Source organism: Gambusia affinis, linkage group LG19, assembly GCF_019740435.1.
Source record: "Gambusia affinis linkage group LG19, SWU_Gaff_1.0, whole genome shotgun sequence".
NCBI classification, from domain to species: domain Eukaryota; kingdom Metazoa; phylum Chordata; class Actinopteri; order Cyprinodontiformes; family Poeciliidae; genus Gambusia; species Gambusia affinis.
The window spans coordinates 15,293,653-15,318,899 of record NC_057886.1 but is presented as its reverse complement, the minus strand read 5'-3'; the positions used below and the strand labels follow the sequence as shown (position 1 = coordinate 15,318,899).

The 25,247-nt window shown below is 37.8% G+C and overlaps 1 protein-coding gene and 2 long non-coding RNA genes across 3 annotated transcripts in view; 1 reads left to right on the top strand and 2 right to left on the bottom strand.

Annotated features, from left to right (window-relative positions):
- Positions 1 to 8,100, bottom strand: part of LOC122821949 — a 14,233-nt gene extending 6,133 nt beyond the window's left edge. Inside the window, exon 1 of the long non-coding RNA XR_006369089.1 lies at positions 8,044 to 8,100. This is a non-coding gene — a long non-coding RNA (uncharacterized LOC122821949). The remainder of the gene's footprint in view (positions 1 to 8,043) is intronic.
- Positions 1 to 25,247, top strand: part of LOC122821946 (neurexophilin-1) — a 26,514-nt gene extending 1,267 nt beyond the window's left edge. The window contains exon 2 of the mRNA XM_044100280.1: positions 18,768 to 25,247. Within this exon, the coding sequence (XP_043956215.1) occupies positions 18,768 to 19,541 (774 nt within the window). The 3' untranslated portion in view covers positions 19,542 to 25,247. The remainder of the gene's footprint in view (positions 1 to 18,767) is intronic.
- LOC122821950 overlaps positions 11,475 to 25,247 on the bottom strand; it is a 40,777-nt gene continuing 27,004 nt past the window's right edge. Inside the window, exon 3 of the long non-coding RNA XR_006369090.1 lies at positions 11,475 to 11,785. This is a non-coding gene — a long non-coding RNA (uncharacterized LOC122821950). The remainder of the gene's footprint in view (positions 11,786 to 25,247) is intronic.

Sequence of the window (25,247 nt, the reverse complement as noted above, 5' to 3'; positions counted from 1 at the left end):
CAGTCAAATAAAGTGCAAAACGAAGGTGAAAATGAAAAACTTTTATTGAAAAATACAGATTATAAGGACGCACGTTTTATTTACCAAAGTGTTGCCAAGATGATCAACTTACTTCATCGTAAACAAAAGAAAAAAATGCACATTTTAATTCAAATTAATTGCAGCATCATAATCATACAGCGTGACTGTTGAACAATGACTCAAACTGTCTGACTGGTGAATCCAAAGACGCAAAAACTACAGCGCTGAACTTAGAATAAACGCTGCCATCCTTACATAACCTGCAATCAAATTTAAATCGCCCACTCCTCTTTCATGCTGAGGGATTCAAACGCAGCTTTCTAATGAGAAGACAGTTCTGGATCCACTGGAGGAAACTTGAAAACCATGGTTGTGTTGTGAAGCCCCTGGGCTGCCTGCAGCTCAGTCATCCAGGAGCCCAGGGAGTGGACTATGGAGAAACTGATGAAGGATCTGCTCCGTTCACTCATCATGACCTTGTGATTGAGATTCTTCTGACTTGCAGCAGTAAGAAAGTTTCTCCCTCTCCCTGAAAATCTGGGAAGTATTTCCCGTTTCCTGCTGCCTTTCTCCCAGAAAAGTGACAATCTTTGTGCGCTTGTCATCTTTAATTTCAGGGCTTTTTTCCAGACCGTGTTTCTGACTGAAAACATGGCATCTCTCAGCAGGAGATCTGCACTAATTCATTAGCTGTGACATTGATAAATTAGGAAGGAATTAATATATTAAGTAATTCCCTTTTTATGCAGCAGAGGAGCACTAAATAATATAATCACATAAGCCCACTCTGCATTAAAAATTCTGATTTGGATTATTTTCTGTAGTAATTCCCAGACAGGCTCGGTCTCCAGGGATCCTTCGCGAGCGACGTCTATTAATACAAGGTGCCACTCCGCTTGTTGTTTATATGATTAATGATGTGTTTCAAATGCTAATTCTCCCCGTTTGAATGGAGGGTTATGAATAATCCAAACCATCTGAGTTGTATAATTGACTACTTGAGAAATTGTTTATTTTTGGCAGCGTTTTGTGTTATTCTTCATCAGTGAGCTCTCTGGATTTGGAGCGCCGATGTGCATATAGGAAGAAGATAATCTGTGGAAGATTTGGGATGATAGTTGGATATTTAGCAGCTCCAAACATAAAGCAAACATTTCACACTTACTATGAAAAGTTTCCAGCTTAATTTATACTTTCTGTTCATATCACAGAATGCATGGGTTGTACATCAAGAGTCATTGAACACTAGATCAATAGGGCTTTACCAGGCATTGTTTTACAGTTTACTGAGGTTTGACCTTTGTTTTTTATTGTCTGTTGTTTTGAATCCAACAGACAATAAAGGAAATTATGTAAAGCTCTAATTTTCATCCATTAAAAAAAAAAAGAAGTAGAAAATAGTTGCAGCTGTTTTGCTGATTCTGAAATGAACAGAAATCATAAGAACGTCTTTGACAGAGTTAAAGTAAGGCATTTTTATTTATGTAGCACATTTTTAGCAAAAAGGCTATTCAACGTGCTTTACATGACTTAGAGGAAATACAAACAAAATAAAAGAAAAACAAAAAGTACTCCACAATTTAAAAACTAATAGGGTTTCTCTGGATTCTTGTTCTGATAAAACTAAATGTTGCTTCCCCATGTTTGGTAAGATTAGTGAGGTATATCAAGTTAATCATTTATAATAAAAAAAGACTATCCAAACTATCTGATCTGGTTGATTGGTGCATTTCTTTAAAAAAAACAAACAAACTTCTGGTTTGTCTGCAAAGCAGCTGTGGAGTTAAACCAGAAACCCACAGCTTGTAATCAGGTACAGACAGATGTAGAGATCAGCAGAAAGAACAGGAGAATGGGTGAAAACATGAAGGTTTCTACATCTAAACCTGTGGAAAAGCTCCTGGGAAACGGTTGGTACCCGAGTGCTGCATGCACAGCAGAGTGCAGAGCAGTTCATGGGATTTGGGATGGATGAGGTTAATTGAATGCGCCTCTCTTTCTCAACAAAATGAGCATCTACCAATAAAGGGATGAAGTGCCCTCAAACAGGACATTGAACTCTGCTAGGGGAAAACAGGCCGTTTCTACCTGCAATTATTTCAAGATTGCTCCTCTTTGCCTTGAGATGCAGTCCTCCTGCTACTCAGCACGGCAGTTTAAAATGTTTTTAATCAAACACGTTAACAGGAGTAGAAACCCTGCAGCAGACGAACATAACCTTCAGACCCGGCGGCTCTTTCTGCGTGTTTATGTTGAGCACAATGAGGAATAAAATGTTGTGGAAAGGAGCATCAGGTTGCCTCGCTGTGACCGTGAGAGTCAGAGCTGCTTCGTTCTGCGTCTGATTTCTGTTTGCTAGATTTCATCCCTAATACAAGCAGAATCTGGATTTCTGTGTTTCAACAAACCTGAAGGTCACAATGCAACATTTTTATCTCCAGCTCTGGATAAACTAAGAGCCCACTGCACTGAAAACCTCCTGGTTACCCCACCTAATATTAATCTCTGAACTTTTCTTGAGTAAAAACCTTAGCATTGTTGTTTCTAAACAAATATGAATTTGCTTTCTTTGCATTATTTGCATCTTTTTTGTTATTTTGACAATTTCTCATTTTCTGAAAATAAATATTAAATTTATGCTTGGAATGTCAGAGACGTGTTATAAGTAGTTCATAGAACAATGTTCATTTTACTCAAACAAAGACCTATAAAGAGTAAAATCAGAGAAACTGATCATTTAAAGTGATCTCTTAGTATTTTAGGAGCTGAATATGCAGGTGTTTGGTATCCAGACAACACATAAGACCTTTATGAACTCGCACTAAAACTGTTTCATTTATCATAATGCATCATTAAGTAAGTAATGTTCAGATACTGAATACTCTGTGGAGCAAGAATTGAATAAAGTTTACTCAATCAAATATCTTGAAACTAAGAGATTTGGTTAATTTAGAAATATCATTAGTTATGTTTGAGTGACACAAATAATAAAGGAGGAAGTACAATTTCAAAAGTAAAACTGGTTTAAAACAAAAGCATGTTGGTGCAGGTTGGTAGGGGAGTTGAAAAAAGCAATACTATAAATCAATTTGAAACACGTTATAAGAAAAAAAAATTACGTTTGATGCAGGTTTGAGTTAATAATGTTGTTTACAAATTATATTGTTAATTTAATACATGCAGCCCTGAAAGTTCATGTTGTAATTATTGAGAAAGTGGCAGATTTCTTCTTCCTGTTTCCTTTTCACTCGTTTACAGTGAGTGCTTAGTGATTGATTAACTGATAGCAGTTTGCATACAGATACAGAGCTACACACTGTGTGTACCTTCAGATTTGTGTGTGAGGTTAAAACGCAGAAGCAGACAGACGAACAGACGATGACTCTAACCACATCAGACTCGCCTCTCCGTTCTGAACTGTCACAAACTCTCAGATTCACGCCCGTCCTCCTGGCGGGGTCAGCTACCTTGTCCTTACAGATACGTCCCAGACTAACCAGAAGAAAAATCATCCCAATCCAGAGAAAACCAAACCGTCTCCGTTAACGCTAATCCTGCACCGGGTCGCTGCTCCGGACCGCTCTACTGTCAAAGCTCATGAACCTCCTGTCTCCGCCGTATGTCCCACACAGATGCTCAAAGGGAAACAACAATCATTCGAGGGGCATTTCCGCTCACAGATTCTGTACATGCTGCTGCACAATGAAACATTTATCTGGCAGAAAACCATCTGACGTGAGTCAGCTCTAAAATAAACGACGAGATGCACTGATATGGGATCTCCCTTTGTTTTAGAGCAGCGGTGTCGAACTCATTTTGGTTTTGGACCAAATCCAGATCCTGAATGCTCTTAAAGGGTCACTTGAGCCAGAATGTATTGATAAATCCAGTCCACAAACTGTTACAATATCAATGAATTCTTAAAATTACACATTATAGAACCTCTTTTCAGTCCCTCCAGGATTTTGTTAAACTCAAATCAAAGTGTTTGCGGTCCTAATTTGGAAATATATGCGCTTATTTGTGAAGATGACAGCGACTTTTTATTTATTGACTATAATCTGACATGAATTAAGGCTGAGGCAGCTGTTTAGTACAAGAGAGAAAGTTTTTGACAATTTTTGAGAAAAACCTGCAATAAACTCCCAATTAGGTATTAGCACAAAAAATGTGTTTATTTTGTGTGAATGTCTGCAATAATTCTCAAGAAACTGGAGGGACTGATTGATATAATTTGGCAATAAACTGCTAAAAACTGCATTGATTTGACTGATTACATAACATTTAAGCACAGTTAGTGTTTAGTCTGGAATCTAGAGGGCCATATAAAAAGATATGGCGGGCCGGATTTGGCCCATGGGCCTCGAGTTTGACACGTTTTAGATGAATGTGACAGAGAAGAAAAATATTTAGAAATGTCAAAACTGAGACAAGAAAACATCAACAGTCCTGTTTTAAAGGCACAACATTTGACCAGATGAAGATCAGATATGAACCAGATTTGTTTACAAAACCACATGAAGGAATCAACAAGGACTATCAAACACACATTATACAGTTTAGACAAAACTAATTTAAAAGTAACTTATAAGAAGGATATAGAGGCTTGTTTTAGTAAATATTTCTTGATATTGATGAAAAAGTTCTGGTACCATTGGTAGATTATTTCACTGATAACATGGGGAAATTTATCTGCCAATGGAGTTAGTAATATTTCTGCAATATTAAGGAATTATTGACTTAAATATAAGTTACTTAAGTTAGTTTTCTCTTATTTCAAGTGTACTAAGATATTTGCATTAGAAACCAGACTAAAAATTCTTGGTAAGATTTTTTGCTTTTACAGTGAGGATTCTTGTTTAGGTATAAAAGTACTAAAGAAAACGATGGAAAAAACTTCCTTTATGCAAGTAATGCAATTATCAATAGGTCAATTCTCCCTTCATTGGTTGTAATCAGGTTATCAGCTAAAGTTAAGTAAAATCATCAAAACTAACATTTCCAGTTCTTTCCAGCCTTTAAATGTTTTGACTTCAGTAGAAAAACAAAGTTTGACCACATGCATATCTAGAGATAATTTTGTAGTCCTTTTATTTTCATGCAACAATGTCCCAGCTATAAATTAACCGACAGGTGTTTTGTTCATTTTCATGGCAAAGGTTTAAATGTTGGATTTAAGCTTCAAATGAGGTTGTATGAGTCAGAACAGGCCAAAAGTATAAGCAACATTTGCAGCAGTCTGGGATTCCCTGTTGAAGAGCATTTGGATTTTACTGCAAACAGAAACTGTAAGTAGATTAAAGAGAAACAGAACATAAAAGTTTCCCCTAACTCTCCTAAGTCTGTTACAGTTCTTAGAAAGTAAATCAAATCAGATTTGAGTTTTAATGCTAGATTTTCCTGATGATGTATAAACAATTTTGAGTCTTAATTTAAAGTCAATGGCGTATGAGGGCCTCTGTAGATAGAAAGGAGGAGTAAGTTTGAGTTTAATCTCAGAAATTTTCTATTAAAAAAATTACAAAAGACTTTCTGTGCTTGTGAGATCAAGAAATCTTGAAAAAAAATCTCAGAAATTTGTGAGAAAAAGTTGGAATTTAAATTCCATTAAAATTTCTGGGATTAATCTCAAAATTTCTGAGCTTTTTTCCTATCAAATTTTTGAATTTTCAAATTTTTGTTTTTTCTAAAAAAATTCTGAGATTAATCTCAAAATTTCTGAGTTATTTGGCAGAAATAACTGCCAAATAAAGTTTGATTTTTTTTTCTGACAAAAAAAAATCTGAATTTTATTTAATTTTTTTTAAATGGCCCTGATCCTCTTCTGCACATACAATTTATTACAATTGTTAATTTTATCCACATAATTTCCAAAAGAGGCATCATTTTAGATTAACAATGCCCTAAAAAAATAAAAAAAAATTATCATAAAATGTAATTTCTTACCCATAAACAAGGAGGGTTTGTTGACATCTGGTCACAATATATGGATCTTGAACATTTTCTTGTCTTTGTCTTTTATGTACACAAACTAAGCACTCCCAGAAACAATACATAAGCATCAGGAAGAGGTTGAACCACCTGCCTGGGAGGGTAAAACAGCTGGACTTATTGAGAACTGCAGCAGGTGTGACCCCAGAGGGTCACTTCATCCCTCCTGGACCGCCGAGTCGGACCCTCCCTCCGGCTTGCAGCCGTCCAGCTGCAGAAAACTCTGACAGCTGGAAGCAGCAAGCCGTCCTCGGATAGAAAATGTTTACTATTTATTGTGGCAATGCTCCCTGGGAGACAAAGCAGTGGAAAGATATCTGTAGGTTGGCGGTTACAGTGCGCAGCTTAAAGGAAAGCGGTGGAACGAGTAGGTGGGACTCCCAGGGGAGCCGAATAAACATGCGTATGACTTTCACACGGAGATGAAGAAGAACAAACAGAAAAATCCTCATTTTAATTTCAGAGCGCTTCAACTGCAGCGGAAAAGAGCAGAAATTGTGTAAATGTTTCGTGAAGATTCAGAGGGAGTCAATATTAAATGAACTTTTCATTGTTTCAAGATGTTTTGGCAACTCGACGATATTAGAAACGGTGCTTTGGGATCAGGGGATGCGGGTTTATTGAAGGGGGGAACGCCGGGCTGTCAGTGGTCGGAGCGGAGGGAAACCGAAGCTTTCCTGATGGCGCAGGCTCCCAGGCACACGCCGGCCTCCTCTCAGTGTGACCACGACCGTTTGATACCAACCACAGCTAGAGCAGCGAGCGAGAGCCCATTTATATTCTCAATTCTCTGACAATCTGTAAACAGTCAGTTCTGCATGGATGGACGCAGAGCGTGCTGTTCACCAGCGCGCCGGCTGGCCGGCCGGCGACGCTACACTGGTTTTCAGGGTCAGAGCGTTGTAGATGTCAAGAACCGACCTGCAGAGGGAACGTCCAGGGGATTTCAATTAAAAAGGCAGAGCACGGCCACAGAGAGAGCGTGAGGAGTTTGGCTGAGTGCACAAATTTTAACATTGATTTCTTAACTGAGCTGAGAATGAACCACTACAGAGTGAAGGGGAGCAATTATCCCAAAATTAAAAGAACCAAAAAACTTTGGTTTATACCAAGATCCCCACTTTACAGTGAGTTGAAGCTGTAATTTAGATTATTTTAGAACATAATATTTTATTTGCGCAAACAGAGTGGGGTAGAAATTGTACTCAAGTAAGAGTAAAAAGTATATTTCAGAATTACATCATCAGAGAGACCAAAATATAAAGTTAAGTGGAAATTTTGGTATAAGAACCAAAATGACAATAATTCATATAAGTAACAAAAAATAAACAAAATCAGGCAAAAATAAATTTTCCAAATCAATTTTTTTTTCAATGAAACTTTAAATAAAACTGCAGGTGTGGTAGATTTTTGGTTAAAACATATTTGATAGGTAGACAATCAAGAAATTTTACTCAAGTAAGTGTAAAAATACTTCATAATAAAATTACTCAAAGTACAGCGTAGTCAAGATACTCCTAAAAGTACATTTTTCTCCAAAAAAGTTGCTCAAGTAAATGGTAATTGAGTAAATGTAACTAGTTTCTACACAACACTGCATACCAACAATGCAAAAACCATAAGATAGACTTTAAAAGAGCAGCTTAGCATATGAGGAAATCAGCCCACATCCCCTATGAAATAAAAAAAGTAATAGTAAGCCAGAATAAAAAAGTTAAATACAACACAAATTCATAAGAAGCTGTCAAACCCACATACCTTTTAAAATTAGCATAATTTTTAAATGTTTTCTTAAATTTATTCCAAAGTGAATCACCTCTATATTTAAGAGCATTTTGCTTAATTTCTGTTCTGTGTAAATGTAAATAAAAGCCTCAACAGCGACTTGTTAAATAAGTGTCGATGTCAGAATAGTTAGCAAAAAAATCTTTGAAAAATTGTTATCAAATCATTAGCTGAATGTACAAATCTACACATAAAAATAGACACATACAAGTTCACATTAAATATAAATATAATCAAGATTTTTACCGAGTGAAAGTTTCTTCGATCATAACAGAGGCGACAACTGCTAACGGCAACGGCTGCTCGTTACCTAGCAACCGAATTCCACGATGGCAGAAAGACAGCGACGAAAGACAAAACCACGTTCTTCAAAATAAAAGACTTCCTCTTATTTCACTTGCGACATGCAGAAATACGTCTGTGAAATCTGCACTTTTCCACCAACATAAAGAAATTATTGACTTAAAACAAGTTTTTATATCTTGCTTAAAATATCTAAAATATTTTTTTCTTATTACGCAAATATCTTAGTGTACTAAGATATTTAGTGTACTAAGATATTTGCACTAGAAACTAGACCAAAATTACTTGGTAAGATTTTGTATTTTTGCAGTGCGGTAAACAATATTTGAGATTCACCTTCTCTTAGCATCTTTGAAATTATTTCCCCTACAAGACATTTTTCTAATCATATAAGTGAAATATTAAGCAATTATTAACTTAAAACAAGCATCTTCATCTTGCTAAGAAGTTACTTATTACTCAGTTTTGTCTTAATCTATTGTACTAAGATCTTTGCACTGAACTAGACAAAAGAAACTTGGCAAAATTTGGTGAGCAATACCTGAGTGTCTTGTTGCACCTCTTTTTATTAAGAAGGAATGTATGATAAAGTTTTTTTTAGTTTTATTTTTGGATATATTACTTGTGTTAATATTATATTGTTATTAATATTACATTAGTGGCTTTAATCAAGTGAGTTCAATCAGACTCTGCTTTGCCCTGGACTTGGCGGTAAAGAGTTGGGGCGAAAGCGTCCCCTGCCGCCACTCTCCTTCCTCCTCACATCACCCAACTTGTCGATTTCATATAATGTAAAAATTTGATAGGCAATTCAAAGTCCGGCTTCATTCTGAACATACGAAATGAGCTCGGCTCCCCGGGGAGCCGCACACCGACTGAGCGTGTGCAGAATAAGCCGGGCGAAAGGGTTGAGGATGCATAAAGACTGAGAGTTTCAAATAAAAAGACTCAAGTCACCCACGGCAGACCTTAAGCTCCCGTGACCTCAAGAAGCGAGAGTAAATTATTCATTGAGAGTCAAATGGCTTGTTTCTGGAGAAATTACCTTTCTCTCAATAACCTCTTCTTAGATCTACACAAGCTGGCGGAATAATTAGGCCACTGCCACTTTCAGACTTTAATCATGTAACGGAGAAACCTCCTGCAGTGAGCATATTACGTCTGGAGGGGGTGAGAGGTGTAAAGAACGAGGCAGTGATGGACACAAAAACCTTAGCTGCTTGTGTTTTAATAAAAAATTAATGTCATTTAAAAGATGAAGCCTTTAGGAGGAAAGTGGAGCAGTTATTGAACGAGTCAGTACACAGCTCAGGCATTTGTTGTGCGTTCATAAATCATTTAACCTGACTGCAAGTGTTTTTGAACGAGAGAAAAAAACAAAAACAGAAAAGAACTGACGCGTATCACAACCACACTGTAAAACATCTGAAGGTGGTTTAACTTGAAAATGAAAGTCCACCTGCTGCCTTAAAAATGCAATTAAAGTTGACAAGAAAATTTTTCTGGTTTTAACTTAAATAATTAACGTTTATGAAGTTGATTTAACAAGAAACAAGTTGTCTAAACATTGCTTTTTAAATTCATTAATCTTGAATTAAATTTTAACTTAATGCTGCAATTGAAACCATATAATTATTTCACAAATACAAAAAAAAACTAGTTAAAGATTACACGTTTCTCTATTATCAAGTTAAAAGAACTTATTTTACTTTAGAATAATTAAAATTTGTTTCAAATTCCATGAACAAAATTTCTGATCTAATAATGAATTTTATTAAACATCACAATGAATTCACACCAAATGTTTGAACAGGACATTTGGTGTGACAGAAATTAAAATAAACATTTTCCTTAATAAAAACACAAGAGTCAGATGAATGTAACGCATTTCCATCTCAGGTCACAAAACCTGCCGCAAAGCATTCTGGGAAATAGTCTTTTTCTTCTTTCAATTTTTGAAAAAAAACTCTAGATTATTCAACTTTAACAAAAAGTTAACACAACTTACTACTGTAAGTTTACTTTTCACAAACTCACAAAATGTAGGACTGGCTAGATTTATTTGCCTTAAAAAACAGAAGACAGTAAACACAACTAAATGCAGCTCAAATGTTTTACAGTGGGTGGGAAAACCTTCAGACTATCATGTTTCATTTTACTATAATACATTTTGAAAACAAGGTGATGGTGCCATGATGTCAAATATTCACTTTTTCTCTGCAGCTCTAGCTTTGATTCCTGTGGAGATGCAGGGAGGCGTCGTGCTCTTGAACTGCTGCATGTAAACGCTCCACTTTGATCACCAGCTCCGTCTGTCTGTCTGTCTGTCACTTGGTGCTCAGTAGGCAGGATCAGAAACAGCAACCTGCCGCCATCAAACACGTTCACTCTGGAAAGTTACACTGCTAAATATTTTCCCTCCTGGATGGTTTACAGTTTTTATTGCTTTTATAAATCAGTCATGATCAACAAAACTCTCATTGACATCAGTTATCAGCTTGATGTCAAATTAATAAAAATATGGAACATAAAATCAGATTTTGGATAATTATTCATATCTTTTAAAAATATTATGCAAAATTCACATTTTTGTCCTTCCATTTTGGTTTCTGCTTTGAAAAAACAGCCTCTAAAAACACAAAGAAGCACATGTGTCAAATTTAAGGTCCGTGGGCCAAATCCAGCCAAAAAGTGTGCTTAAATATTATATTATCAATCAATTCAATGCAGTTTTTATCTATTTTGTGGTAAATATATCAATCAGTCCCTCCAGTTTCTTGAGAATTATTGTGGAAATTCACATAGAATCAACAAATCCCTGCACTTTTTTTGCACTAATGCATTATTAGGAGTTCATTGCACATTTTTCTCAAAAAATGACAATAAACCTTCTTACTTGTACTAAACAGCTGCTTCAGATTATAGTCCATGATCTATATAAAAAGTCGCATTTGACGTCATCAATAAGCGCAAATATTTCAAAATTAGTACCACAAAAACTTTTATTTTTCTTGCAAAAAAAAAATCAAATGCTGGAATGACTGAAAAGATGTTCAATAATATTTAATTTTAAGAATTTATTGATATTTTGAACAGTTTGTGAACAGGTTTTATGAATACATTCAGGCACAACCGGCCCTTTAAGAGCATTCATGATCTTGATTTGGCACAAAACAAAGCACTTCGCAGCTAAAAGTTAAGTGGTTTATGAGAAAACAATCTCTGAGATAAATAAAAAAAAGTTGCCAAACTTAAAAAAAAAAGTAATTAAAAAGTACTACCGTAGTTCCATCGGCAGATTATTTCACTTGTGGCAAGACTTGTTTCTCATGTTAGAAGTGAAATAATCTGTCAGTGGATTTATGACTTTTTCTTCCATATAAATGAATTATAGATTTAAAACAAAATCCTTTATCTTGCTTAATAGTTGTTTGAAAGTTAGTTTTGTCTTACTTCAAGCGCACTAAGGTATCTGTACAAGAAAGTGGACCAAAGATACTCGGTAAGATTTTGTGTTTTTGCAATGCCAAACTCTGTGCTAGCTTCACATGTGATGTGTCAAGACACGCTGGGTAAACATCGTGTGCATCCAACTCAGACTGGAGGAAACTCTGCATGGTCTTTGTTTGCCCACTGGGATAAATATGAGAGACTTCTGAGGAATCTTTCTTTACTCCAGGGAAACCTTGGAAACACACAGAATACATACATATATATTGTAAAGAAACAAAGTGTGGGTATTGTGTAAAATCGATTTCTTTGAGCTTTATGTCATTTTATAATGTTACTCCCTCATCAAATACAGAGTGTTGTTTTGATCCTTTCATGCATGTTTGATAGATCCTTAAATTCAGCTGTGCATAAACACTTCCTCTCACAAAGCTGGAAACCAATTTTCACAAAAGTTAGAGCTTCAATCTCTAAATGTTTTTATATAGAGAGCTATGATAACTGAATGAAACATAATTACTCGATTGCATTACAAAATGGTACCAAGAAAATACATGATACCACCCCTTTAAAAAGGCTCAGCAGTTTGATCAAGCTAACAACTATTGTATTACATTAGCAATGCATAATTTGCAAAATACAAACTGAAAGGGTTTGGAAAGTTTGTAAAACTTGAAAGAACTTGAAAGTCTGATGAAATATCTAAAAAATATATATATTTAAACTTCCTGAAGACCAACACAGACAATCTACAACACAGAAAGCTACAAAAAAGGGTTTTTAGTCGCTAAACCGAAAAAAAATTATCTCCTCGAAAGGAAAATCTAAGAAAATGACAACATTTAATCTACCTTATGTTTTATGTCTGTCTGTCACCAGACTCTGTAAAACTGATCTCAAATATTTTTGGTTAATTCAGCCTCTGATTTCTGCGCTATATCAACAGTGTGCATCAGCCGCCAAGGGAAAAAGCGTTAAAACCGGGTACCTGTCACTTCAACAGGCAGATCATTGCCAGGGGAGCAGGAAGGCTTATGAGGACGGCTCTCCTCCTGAACTTCCTGCTGGGAGAAAGGCCCGCGGCCTGCGCTCACTGAGCCTGAGTGACTCACAATTACCACAGCGACAGAGCCACAGTCACCTCCCCTCCTCTCCAGCCGTTCCCCTGACTCACTTAGCGCACATGACAAATGACAGACTCACCCCGAACCTCCGCCCCCGCTCTGAGCCCGACTGCCCGTCGCCCACACTTCGCCTGCAGTACTTAAAGCCCGGAGAAGTTTCACCAGCAACGACCATGAAACGCAGCAAACTTACGCTGCTGACAGGAATTTGCTCTGGCATTTCCAAAGTGCCATTCCACCATGTGTCTGACTGATTTGTCACTGAAGTAATGACTTGCTGCACCCTGTTTGAGTGATATCAATACCCAAATCTGCAGGGCCGGCCCAAGGCATATGCGAGTTAACCCTTCACACCTCCATGGGGCCCCAAGAACACCAAGCTAGCATGAGTACCATGATTTTATATATACACAGCTCTGGAAAATAATGAGAGACCACTAAAGATTATCAGTTTCTCTGATTTTAATTTTTATAGGTTTATGTTTTAGTAAAATGAACATTGTTCTTTTATTCTACTAACTACTAAGAACATGTCTCCTAATTCAGAGCAAAATGTTTGCATTTATTTGCAGAAAATAAGAAATGGTCAAAATAATGAAAAAGATGCAGCGCTTTCAGATCTGAAATAGAGCAAAGAAAACAAGTTCATATTCATTTAGAAACAATAATACTGAATTTTTTTAACTCGGAAAGAGTTCCGAAATATTAATATTATAAATATATGAATAATTATAATACTATTTAGTGGAATGACCATGAGGTTTTTAATTTTTTCTAGAGCTGTATATTTGACTATATGTCAATGTTACATAAAATAACATTGGATAATATAAACTAAATGCTATTAAACATTGAAAAACAATTTCTATATTGTTTTATTGTTGGTAGAGAAATAATAGATTAATCTCTTCCTGTTCTTGGCTGCTGCAACTGCTGGGGAAATATAAGAGATCAAACTTCTTAACATGTTTACTGTAAATCAGCTGATGTTACTTTCACAAAAATTTAAATAATATGGCAAACTTAACACTTTTTAAAGTTTTCTGCTCTTGTAAGGTTAAAATCAGCAGTCATAACAATACTGTCATGATATAAGCTAATTACAAATGATGCTAATGACAACATAGAGTAATTTAGGAATAATAAACCATGCTGGTATGGAGGGGCCACCTGGGGCCCCAAAAGGGCTAGGGCCGGCCCTGCAAATCAGACAACTTTAAGGTTTGATGATTAAAATAATGTGTGCGTATGCACTTTAAAACATTCTGTTAGAGTGAAGAAAAGCATTAATCTTTTGCCCTAATAAAAGAAGACTAAACTCTGAGGTTATTCTTTACCATCTCAATTTGCTTACAGAGCAAAAGTTGGAGGACTGCTGATAGTGATACCACAGCTCATATACTTTACTAGTTAAATGCAGGGAGGCAAAAGAGTTGTAGCAGTATGCAGTTTTCCCTGAGTGGAGTAAAAGCAGCAGAGCTTGTTAAAATATTAACAGAAGAAAACTGCTTTTGCACAGAAATGGCACATAATCCCACACACATCTTTCACTATAAACATATAAACATGCAGCTAAAACATAAAATCCAATTTGACTGCAGAAACAAATGTTTTTTGGGTTTTTTTTCTGCAGTAGTCGTTACTGCAGCAGCTCAGGGTTTTCTACCAGCCGTAATAAGCTCAGGATAACATTTGTCTTTTACAAAGATGCTGCGTTCTGAATCTGACACCTCCAGTGGTGCCAGACACTTAAGTCTCTTCTGTTCAGCAACAGCACAACACTCACTGCACCGCTCCTCATCCTCAGCTCCTCCGGCTCCACGCTGAGCACTGCTTAAAGGGAAAGCGACCGCACAGGTCCACACAATAATTACAAAATGTAATGGTCAGTTTGAGAGAAATCAAGCAGCTTCTACAGCTGCAGAAGGAGATTTTGTTGGAAACAGTAGGAGATAAGTGCAGTTATCGCAGACAACAAATGAGGCATAAAGTAGTGCATCACTGGAAGCCGTGGCTATGAAAGATTAGAGCCACTGGAAAAAAAGATTATGACTTTTTCTCTGTTAAGACAAAAGTCAGAATTTTGAGATTAAAGTCAATATTTTGCAGACAAAAAATATCTTTTTTTTTCCTCAGAATTTTGAGTTTTGATCTCAAAAGAATATAGTAAAAAATGTGGTGAAAAAAATTCAGAATTTTGGGAAAAACGTCACAATCCTGGAAAAAAAGTCAAATTGTTCTCAGAATTCTCACCTTTTAATCTGAATCCTGGCTTTTTTGATATCAGAAGAACAAAGTACAAAAATTAGCAAAAAAGTCAGAATTTTAAGAATTTTTTTTGACATTAAAGTCTGAATATTGCGAAAAAAGTCAGAATTTTGGGGGAAAAGTCAAATTTTTCTCAGAATTTCTACTTTTTTTCTAGTCAGAATTTAAGTGGGAGAAAGTAAAAAAATAGTGTTTTTTTGTTTTTCCTAAGTGGCCCTAATCTTCCGTAAATGGCAATGATGCTTCATCAAAGTATTATTTTTTGGGCTCCTTTTTCTGTTAAAATTATTCTCAAATAATAACCTTTCCTCAAATAAAGCACCACACCCCTCTGACTGAACAGGAAGTAGTCGTTGTCAGGGTTGTTATGGGTTCCTGTGGGGAATCTGAAGGAACCCAGCGGCTGTGTAGCGCAGCAGCGGCAGGCAGGTAGCCAGAGCAAAGACCGTCTAGCCTGCAGAGCTCCCTCAGGAATAAAGCCAGATTAAGAAAAAAAAAAAAAACAGGAATCCTCTCAACTGAGTCCAAACACGAGACCACAACCACATCACCGGGAATCCTTTTGTGGAACTTGAAACACGATACCCGTCTTTATGAAAAGAAATACGTTTTTACAATGACAGAAAATCAATACTACTGACTGACTGTGCTGCAAGTTAACAAATACGACTGAGGCTGAAAAAGCTGCGGAAAATGGAATAGAAATGAGTCAGACATAATAATCCTGACTAAGCCTGTATAAGGAAGCCCTGGCAGTCAAGACAGTCACTGGATCAGAGCACAGACAGCGATGCATGCATTATGTATCTCTGTAAAATCCACTCAAGTGAAGCGCACACACATATTACATTTGCATCACTTATTGTTTGCATTTACACAAATCAGAATTTACAATGTGTGTGTGTGCGTGTGTGTGTTCTCCAAAACAAAAGGCTGACACAATGCTGAGAACTTCCCTGCGACATTAGACAGAAGCTACCTGCTAATAGATCATTACCACTGAATAATTATCCACTATGTCGCTCACACATTTACACATTCCTCACAAAGCTACTGCTGAGTGCAGCAGCACCATCTCCTCTCCTCCTCCCCGCAGATGATGTTGACGTCTGACAGCTTTGTTTGTGCACCGATAGGTTTTTTTCTTTAATTAGAACACTGGAAGTCGTAATTGGACATTATACTTTATTCTTGGGCTCTCCTGCCAGCCCAACTCCCTTTCCTCCAACTCTCTGATTCTCTGATCGCAGTGCGCAAGAAGCAGAAGAAACTCTCCTGAGTACATGGCAAAATTTGAGGGTTTTACATAAAAAGAGACTGAAATATACACAACAGTTTGTGTGACACAGCAAAACAATTGGGGGTAGAAAAATAGTTAAAAAAACAACAATAATGTGTTCTGGGTAAGTGCACAAAGTTACACACATCTTCATAGTTCACTGCAAAAACACAAACTCTTACCAAGTAATTTTGGTCTGGTTTTTAGTGCAGATATCTCAGTAGACTTGAAATAAAACAAACTAACTTTTTAGCAAGACATAATAGTTTGTTTTAAGTAAATAATTCTTAATATTGATGAAAAAAAAATTTTTCTATTGGCAGATAAATTAACTTTTAATATGGGGAAAGAAATCTTGTTAAAAGTGAAACAAACTTTTTTTTAATTTACGGTAAATTTTACTGTATTTATACAGTTAAATTTCTTGCAACCACAGCTGTTGGTATTTACCGTAAATTAGAGACATTTTGTTTTTTTACAGTGTGGCTTCTCCCAATGTTTTGCTGGATAAAACCAAACATGAATTGTTGGGTTGCAGCTCCAAAAACAATGTTTGTCACTAAACTGCACTGTGCATGAGCTGTTAGACTGACATTTTTAATTAAACACGGTGGTATTATAACAATGTCAACAACTACAAATACCCGTCAATAAAACTGTGGGACAACAGAAACCTTTGCAAGGTGTAAGAGCTAAAACAAAATTCAATACTAAAATTAAATTGTGTGCATCAGAGAATGTACTGTCAGTGAAAATAAGATTTAGTAAATGGCAAAGCTATTAACGTACATGTTTAGTCTGAGAGGACAAGTCAACCTGTGAACTTCTGCGGTCTGAGAAACTCAGAGAGCGTTTAGTATTTAAGGTACTTTATTGTTTTATAGTCTTTTGAAGAAAATAGTCCCTCTAACAACTATTGATTCAGCCGAACCAGAGTAAACTCTCAACATTCACTTTAATCCTGTAGGAGCCCGGTGAGCTCAGGGAATTATGCTGTATGTTTTCCTACAGTTAAGGTCAATAAAATAACATCATTTTATTGATAAATGTAAAAACTCTTGGCCTCATTGATAGAATGTCACAGTGATCATTACTTTAAAAATGGTCCTCAACTCTAGTAAAAACTAGTTACTCAACTACAAGCAAAAGTTGCTCAGTAAAAATTTACTAAAGGTACTAGAGTAATTACTTTTCTAAATACTAAAGTATTCTAAAGTACAAAATTATATTTTCTTATATCTGCATTGCTTTTCGAGAACATTGCTGAAACCACCTGACGATGTACTGACATCTAAAACTGCTCTGCTGCTACTAAAAGTCAACACCACCTGTTAAAACTTCACCATAAAAGTGCAAATATAAAGCTATTTTCATTTTCCTTCAGTATTATTTAAAAATGTTATCAACCATCAAAGACAGACTGACGACCTGTCCAGGGTGAACCCCGCCTCTCGCCCGGAACGCAGCTGGAGATAGGCACCAGCAACCCTCCCGACCCCATTAGGGAAGAAGGGTGTAAGAAAATGGATGGATGGATGGATCAACCATCAAATAAATTTAAATGAATAAGAAAAGACTTTCTTTCTTGCAAACATAAAACCTTGAGCTAAAATATGGTACGCTGTTTTCGCCCCTTGAGTTTCTCTAATCGCCTCCGTTGCTGAGTTTTGTTTGAATGAAAACCAGAGTTCAGAGTCCTCTTAAGGAGGACGATGTAACTCCAAATCCCAGGTGTGAACGGCGACTGTGATTGGTTCTCCTTCTTTTGAGGAGCGTAGCTTGTAGCCAATTATGTTTCAGTAAAGAAAAACAGCGACAGTGGACGACAAAAGCCAAAAGGAACGAGTGACGACAAGCATCATACAAATATAGTTCAGTCAAATGGGTAATATTTGTCTTAGGCCTATGTTTCTTTAAGTTCCCTAAAAAATAAATACCCAAGATACTAAAACAAATTAACTTAAAGGGGCAGCATGATGTAAAATCAACTTTCCTGAACTTTACATTGTTATGTTATAACTTTATTCCTTCATCAGTAACAAACAGTTTTGCCTCGATTCTTTAAAAACGTGTTTGAGAAATCATTTAGTTTCCATGGCAACCATTCAGTCATCCAAAAAGCCTGAGTGGACCTTTCCCCGCCTCCTAGGTGCAGCTTATAAGCTTTCAAGCTTCCACCCTCCCCTGTGACTCCCTAACTCTGCTCCTTCAGAGTAGCCAGGGGCAATTAGCAAACATGTGGTGGAAATACGCAGCTGCTGAGCTCATCATAGGAGCTACTTATCAGTGAAACACTGGTAAAAATGTTGTTAAAGGGTTAATAGAAGAGCCATGTCGTGATGAGTTTTTGAAAGCAAAGTTGTTAAAGAAACAGGCCCAATTTTAGGGTGTCAAATTACAAAGTCATTGCGGTAGAAAATGGCACTATATCGGCGGAAAACATATAATACTGACCCTTTAATTACAGTAATCAAGTACTTTTATGTTCCTTTTAAAATCACTAATGGCTTCTGTATTTTCTCCCAATCTTCACCAACTACCCCAAGGTGGTGATAGGTCAAGAAGATGGCTCCTCCAACTCCAAGAGCTCCTCAGACGCCTCCTCCAAGACAGAGGGCCTTCTGAACGGACAAGCCTCTCACTCGCCCCTGAGCCGATGGATGCAGCACAGTAAAGGCAGAGCTGCTAACTCCACCTCCCTGGAGCTCCCTTACCGCTCCCCAGTCCCTTTCTCTAAGCAGGAGTTCTCCAAACAAGAGTTCTGGGAGATGTTGGGCAGCGACCTGCTCAAATCAGACGCCTCCAGCTCCAGGGTGAAGCGCCGGCCGATCGTTAAAACCGGCAAGTTCAAGAAGATGTTCGGCTGGGGAGACTTCTACTCCAACATCAAAACGGTGAGGCTCAACTTGCTCATCACCGGCAAGATTGTGGATCACGGCAACGGCACTTTCAGCGTATACTTTCGCCACAACTCAACGGGTCAGGGCAACATTTCAGTCAGCCTGGTCCCGCCCGTCAAGGCCGTGGAGTTCGACCTGGAGCGCCAGAGTGTAGTCTACCCAAAAGACTCCAAGATATTTAACTGCCGCGTGGACTACGAGAAGGTGGATCGGAGCAAGCGCACCTCGTTGTGCAACTACGATCCGTCCAAGACCTGCTTTCAGGAGCAGATCCAGAGCCACGTGTCCTGGATTTGCTCCAAGCCTTTCAAAGTCATCTGCATCTACATTTCCTTCTACAGTACGGACTACCGCCTAGTGCAGAAGGTTTGCCCGGACTACAACTACCACAATGAGATGCCCTACCTGCCTTCAGGCTAGAGGAAGCATGAGGGGTAGGAGAGAGGAAAAGTGAGGGTGACTGAACATGTGAGGAGGAAACTAGGGCGGAAAATGTCAGCAAGACACCGTAAAACAAAACAAAACATGTAGCCTGAGTATTGTAAGATGTAAAAACATATATGCAAACTACAGTATGCATTTAGGAAACATCCGAGACTGGCAGTGAAACTCTACCACCAACACATTTTACCTCAGTCCTGTTTTGAAACTCGAACAACTGCGCAGCATTCCTCCAACCAATTTAGTCGTTTCTGAATCTTATCTGAGTGTCCTTCTTAATCGCCCTTTGCAAAGTCGCGAGAATTGAAAGTGGGCTTTTAAATGGTGCGGTAATTCACAAGAGAGCTGCAGACAGATTCAGCGTTTATGATAATTATCATGTCGTGTTTAACATTGTGCTCTCTAAAGATGATTTAAACAGGCCACGGGGAACATAAAGTATTCATTTGCTCACAAAGTGCAGATGAACGTGGAGTGTAACCAACCGCAGCATCATTAAAGTGACGCTCAGACCTTTCAAAGGGCAGACGTTTATGGGAACTTGGTGCCAAAACAATGCCAAAACTTCTGACACAAACATCAGCGAATCCCAATATATCCCTCAATTAAATCCTCTCCAAATAAAATGTATAAATAAAAAGAAATTGCTTTGCAGCATTTCAGGTCCATGTCTTAGGACAAGCTCGGTGTGAAGGCAATAACGAGATTGTACGGCGGTGCAGAATTGGAACCTCCACACTGATGAGAGAGAGTACAAGGTAGCGGGGTGAGAGATGCAGAGATTCAGAGCTGTTTTAATTAAAGTGGAGAAGGAGACGTGGGGTATGCGGCGCCGTCTATTGTCCCTTCTGTATGAAAAAGATTACATTTTGTTGCCGTCAGGATTCCTGATTTCACGCCTTGATAACTTTGACTGTGTGCAGGAGATTGCTCTCTCTCTCTCTCTCCTGACAAATGCTGCATTCACCAAAGTAAACCCAGTTATCTTGAATAAATGAAAATATTATCATAATAATTACATATAATTTAATCTCTTTCAGATGTAATTACGGCTTCAATGAGAGCGCAAAATGTGTTCCTAAAAATCGAGTCAGTGGGAAGGAGGATAAGAGAATATACAGTGAGGATTGTTGGGGTGTATTCGCACGGCGCCAGCAGCCACAGTTTAGCCCCGAGTTAACTGCTCTCATTAAGATAAACGGCCACTAGCTGCCCCGTCTCATGTTACACACACAAACAATATCAGTGCACAGCCAAGAAATAAATCAAGTTGCCTAAATCTTTCCATGTTGAAAGGTTATGAGGACACAATGACTTTTTGGTTAATTAACAAGGAACATTCACAAGACAGGTGTGAGGAGCCAATGAGCAGATCAGATATCCAGTTTGATGCTAATGTGGTGTGGCATTGGTGATAAAGTTAAGATATGAGCGGAAGCAGCATGCTGGATCCCAGATGGAAATGTAAAGCCGTCCTGTGGTGGACCGAGCATTAGCTGCTTCCTTTGCGCAACTTTACTTACAGAGCGTCAGCACAAAAAACAAAATAAGGACAAAAAAATTTATTTAACCCTTTCATGCATAACAGACAGTGCAGTGGACAGTTGCCTTGTGTTTCCTGTGGATTTTTATTTACTTAATACACAGACCACCGCTAGTGTGTCATGCAATACACCGCCAACTACTGGCCATCCACTGCAACTGCAAGTAAATCCAATATGGCAGGAAAAAAAAACATGCCTCCAATCCCTCCTTCTGGAGTCAAGGAAAGATTAATACTACTGATTCCAAATAACTTTCAACTGATGACATGAAAAAAATCCTAGAAATCAGAAAATCCAAAACACTTTGGAAAAAATCCTGACATAAGGAATCATAATTCATGCATGAAAGGGTAAAAATTGCAAATATATACACATTTAAAGAGAGCCTCAGTGAAAACATCTTTATATATGCTTGAATCTGTGATGCAAAACTGAACTCATCAGTACATTACTGCGATAGAATGCAAAAGAAAAACAAATCCTCCATGTCCTTTAGGGGCTCCGTAGTACAAATACCAACATTTGGACAAAATATTTACCCTTTGCTACTACCTCACTTAATCGAGGCGCCATGATGGACGTTGGAAGTGAGAGACGGGAGTACTGAACAGAGCGACTGAAGTTGTTTTCCAAAGTTGTTTTTGCCAGTTTATTCATGGCTTGTACTTGTTCGGTCGAGCTAATTTGTCTGTGAACGCAACACACTTGGTTGTAGCTCATGGTCGCTGGTATTTACAGTAGTTTGAATTAGCCAACTTAAAACCCGACCCATATCTCCTCTCTCCTGACGTGATGATCAAATTACCGACTTTGTTTGAATTCACACCACATGATTTATATCACTATGTCATGAACAGCGTTTCCCCTTTAACCGAGGCAGCATTAAAAACGTACGAAAGACGAGATGCTAACTAGTTTTTTTCCACACATGCTAGGCTACATGACGGGGCGGCACTGTCTCCATGGTTACCAACCGTTAGACACCACATTCGCCATAGTGAAATATTAGATCTGATTCTAATCATACTTACTAAGCATATGAAAATTAATCATCTTACCTTTGTAAAAAGCGCTCGCTGCAACTCCGTGGTTACACCGAGAGCTGTCAGTCATTGTGATTAACAGCTGCTATCCATCGCCGCCGCAACTTTCCTCATTAAGTTATAAATAAAATGACACGTTTGGTTTCCATACTTGTCTGTTAAAGCAGCCGACTGCGCAGCATCCTGTGACCATTTTTACTGCGAAATCAACCGAATAAAGGCAATATTAGGCTACCATATGAGTGTTTTTGACGGGCTTTACAGGAGCGTCTTGGTTGTTGTCCGTCATGGTGGAGTGGGCGGAGTTTCGAAGAGCGCGCAAAGGGTCAACAGCAAACAAAACACAAATAAATTACATTTAAGTTCTAAAAAGATAGAATGTGTGAATGCTCAATATGTATGAATAGTTTTAAACAATAAAGACATGGAAATCTGCACATCAAAGTTTTTCAATTGTTTATAAAACTGGGAAAAAAAGCTCATTTTGGTCTCTCTGAGTCCCTACATCAAATATCAGCAGTTCACAAAGATATCTGCAGGGAACAAGGCGGCAAATTCACCTGCAGACATCATGAATGTCGTTCTCCGGTCTTCTCTTAGCTGGGCGCTGGTTTTATGAAACAATATTTTAATCATTTGTTGACACATGAATCTGTCTGCCTCTTCATCTACCAAGCTAATCTTAGCAACAGGAATCTGAAAACACCAGATTGGCTGGCTTCACGTTTCAGAAATAATAAATAAACGCAGAATCTTCGAGGAGCAAACATTACAGGTTAGGCAACAGCTCAAACTGAATCTCTGACGCCTGTTTGAAGGATCTTTTCCTGAACTGCTGGATTGAATACAAAGTTTTACGTGTTTCAAATGCATAAACCAGCATGACTGAACCACATCTTTCTTCTTTACTTTAGTAACCTCATCCTCTGGCTTATTTCACCCCTTTCTGCATGTTAGTCTGGTGTTTTTGTTTGACCCGCTCTACCTCCATCCGGCTGGAACCAAACCCAGCCGTGTGAAGTTCCTCACTGCTGCTTTCACTGCAAAAATACAAAATGTTATAAAATAATTTTGGTCTAGTTTCTTAGTACACTTAAAATAAGACTTATAAGTAACTTTTCAGCAAGATACAAGAGCTTGATTTAAGTCAATAATTCCTTAAAAGAACTCGTTCCACAGGCAGGGTGTGTTTTGTCTTGTTATAAGTGAAAAAATCTGTCAGTAGAACTTGTAATTTTTCATCAATACTAAGAAATCATTGACATAAAGGTGAGGTATGTAACTTTTATTTAAAAAAAAACAAAAAAAACTTATTTACGTATTTGTTAAAATACGTAAATTTTTTCTCATTTATATGAGAAAAATAATCTATAAAATGATCAACCTTCACCTCCTCCCTGATCTACTGTCACGGTCTGAACAAATGCGTCGCTCCCGGTCAAAAACAGCCAATCAGAGCCAGAAGGGGGGTCTTAGCGCTGCCAATCATTGTCGTAAATGCGCTGCTAAATGTGCTAATGACGGAGGAACAACTCACATTTACAGGAAAAAAATTGTACCCGCAGTCATAAGTGGCTATGCTAAGTAGCCTTAGCATTCATGACTGACACAGGCATGATTGACAGCGATAAGAGCCGCTAAAGTGATAGCTTTGAAAAATGTATATATTTTGATAAAAGTTTTTTATTGCAGCTTTAAAACAAGCTATTCTATTGTACTGAAAAGTTACTCATAAGTTAGTTTTGTGTTATTTCTGTAGTAGACAAAAGATTCTTGGTAATTTCTTGTGTTTTTGCAGTGTTGCCCCCTCTTCAGCACATATTTCTGATTTAATCTCTCCCAACAGTTCATTTATACATCTGTATTTCATAAAACATCATGTTCACACACAGTCTTAAGATGTATTTGTTTAGTTTCTTCCTCCCTCCTGTTCAACCATCTTGTGTAAGCTCCTGGATCGGGAGGACATTCGCCGTCCCAGAGAGCATGCTAACACGCCCCAGTAACCTTAAGACCACCACCCATCCCGCCGATCCCCGTCCCGCAGGGCGTCTGGAAACTCAAACACCACGGAATCAAAGCTTGGAAACCACAAGCCCTCGGCAACTCTGACACTAGAGAAAAACAAAAGACAAAAAGGACAAATGTTGACAAGAAGCTCCGTCCTCTTCTCCTTACTGATCCCCTCAAGTATACAGCAATACTCTCAGTGAGACGCCACCCTCCTTGCCTCTCTGGGGAACAGAAAAGGCTGCTGAACTGCAGTGAGCAGGCGGACATGTTGCTGTGGGACGGAAGGTGTTGTTAGAGCAGCAGCCTTACTATTTACCCATCTGGTGCCAACAGACGTGAACATTTGGCCTTAAAGGCTGCAAGCAGCAGTGGTCCATTCAGAACAGAATAATTACAAAAATAAGACTGTTTAAACATGAGTATACATATATAAATAATATATATATATATAAATATATATATATATATATATATGAAAGCTAAGAGTCCTGAGATCTGAATAAAGTTGTATTTAAATGTGGGTCATGCTTTGAAGGTTGTCTGTTTCACGTTTTGGTTCCTTATGGTTTTGCTTCTCTGTGAATGATAAACTGTACGGATGAAATGATGGATTTAAAACAAACCAATAAAGTACGCAGAGGTACTTACAACACTTAACTACGGAGAAACGAGCCGCCGTCTTCTATCTGGCTTCAGCCCCTGTGCAGGTGAAGTGTGTCAACAACACTGCAGTCTCTGTTTTCTGGTATTTGCATAGCTATGCTGTGTGTGCCAGGAGCCGGTGGCAAAGAAAAGATGTGACGGAAATTTAGCTTAGGGCTGCTGCAGATATATGTGAGGAGAGAGAGGAAGAAAACATGGCTGAGAAAGAAAGAGAAACAGAAAACGTTTCAAGTGGAGTGATGCTAATTAGCCTCCTTTTTCTCCCTTCCCCTCCCTCTTTGTTGTGCTACTTCTCAGCGTCTTTTATTTCTCAAATGCAACTGGCAATAAATTAATTTTACGTTTTAATTAAATCCCAGACAGCTGCTAAGGTGGGGCAATGAGTTCAAACATTCAGCTCACAACATTCCCTTTAAAGGCGA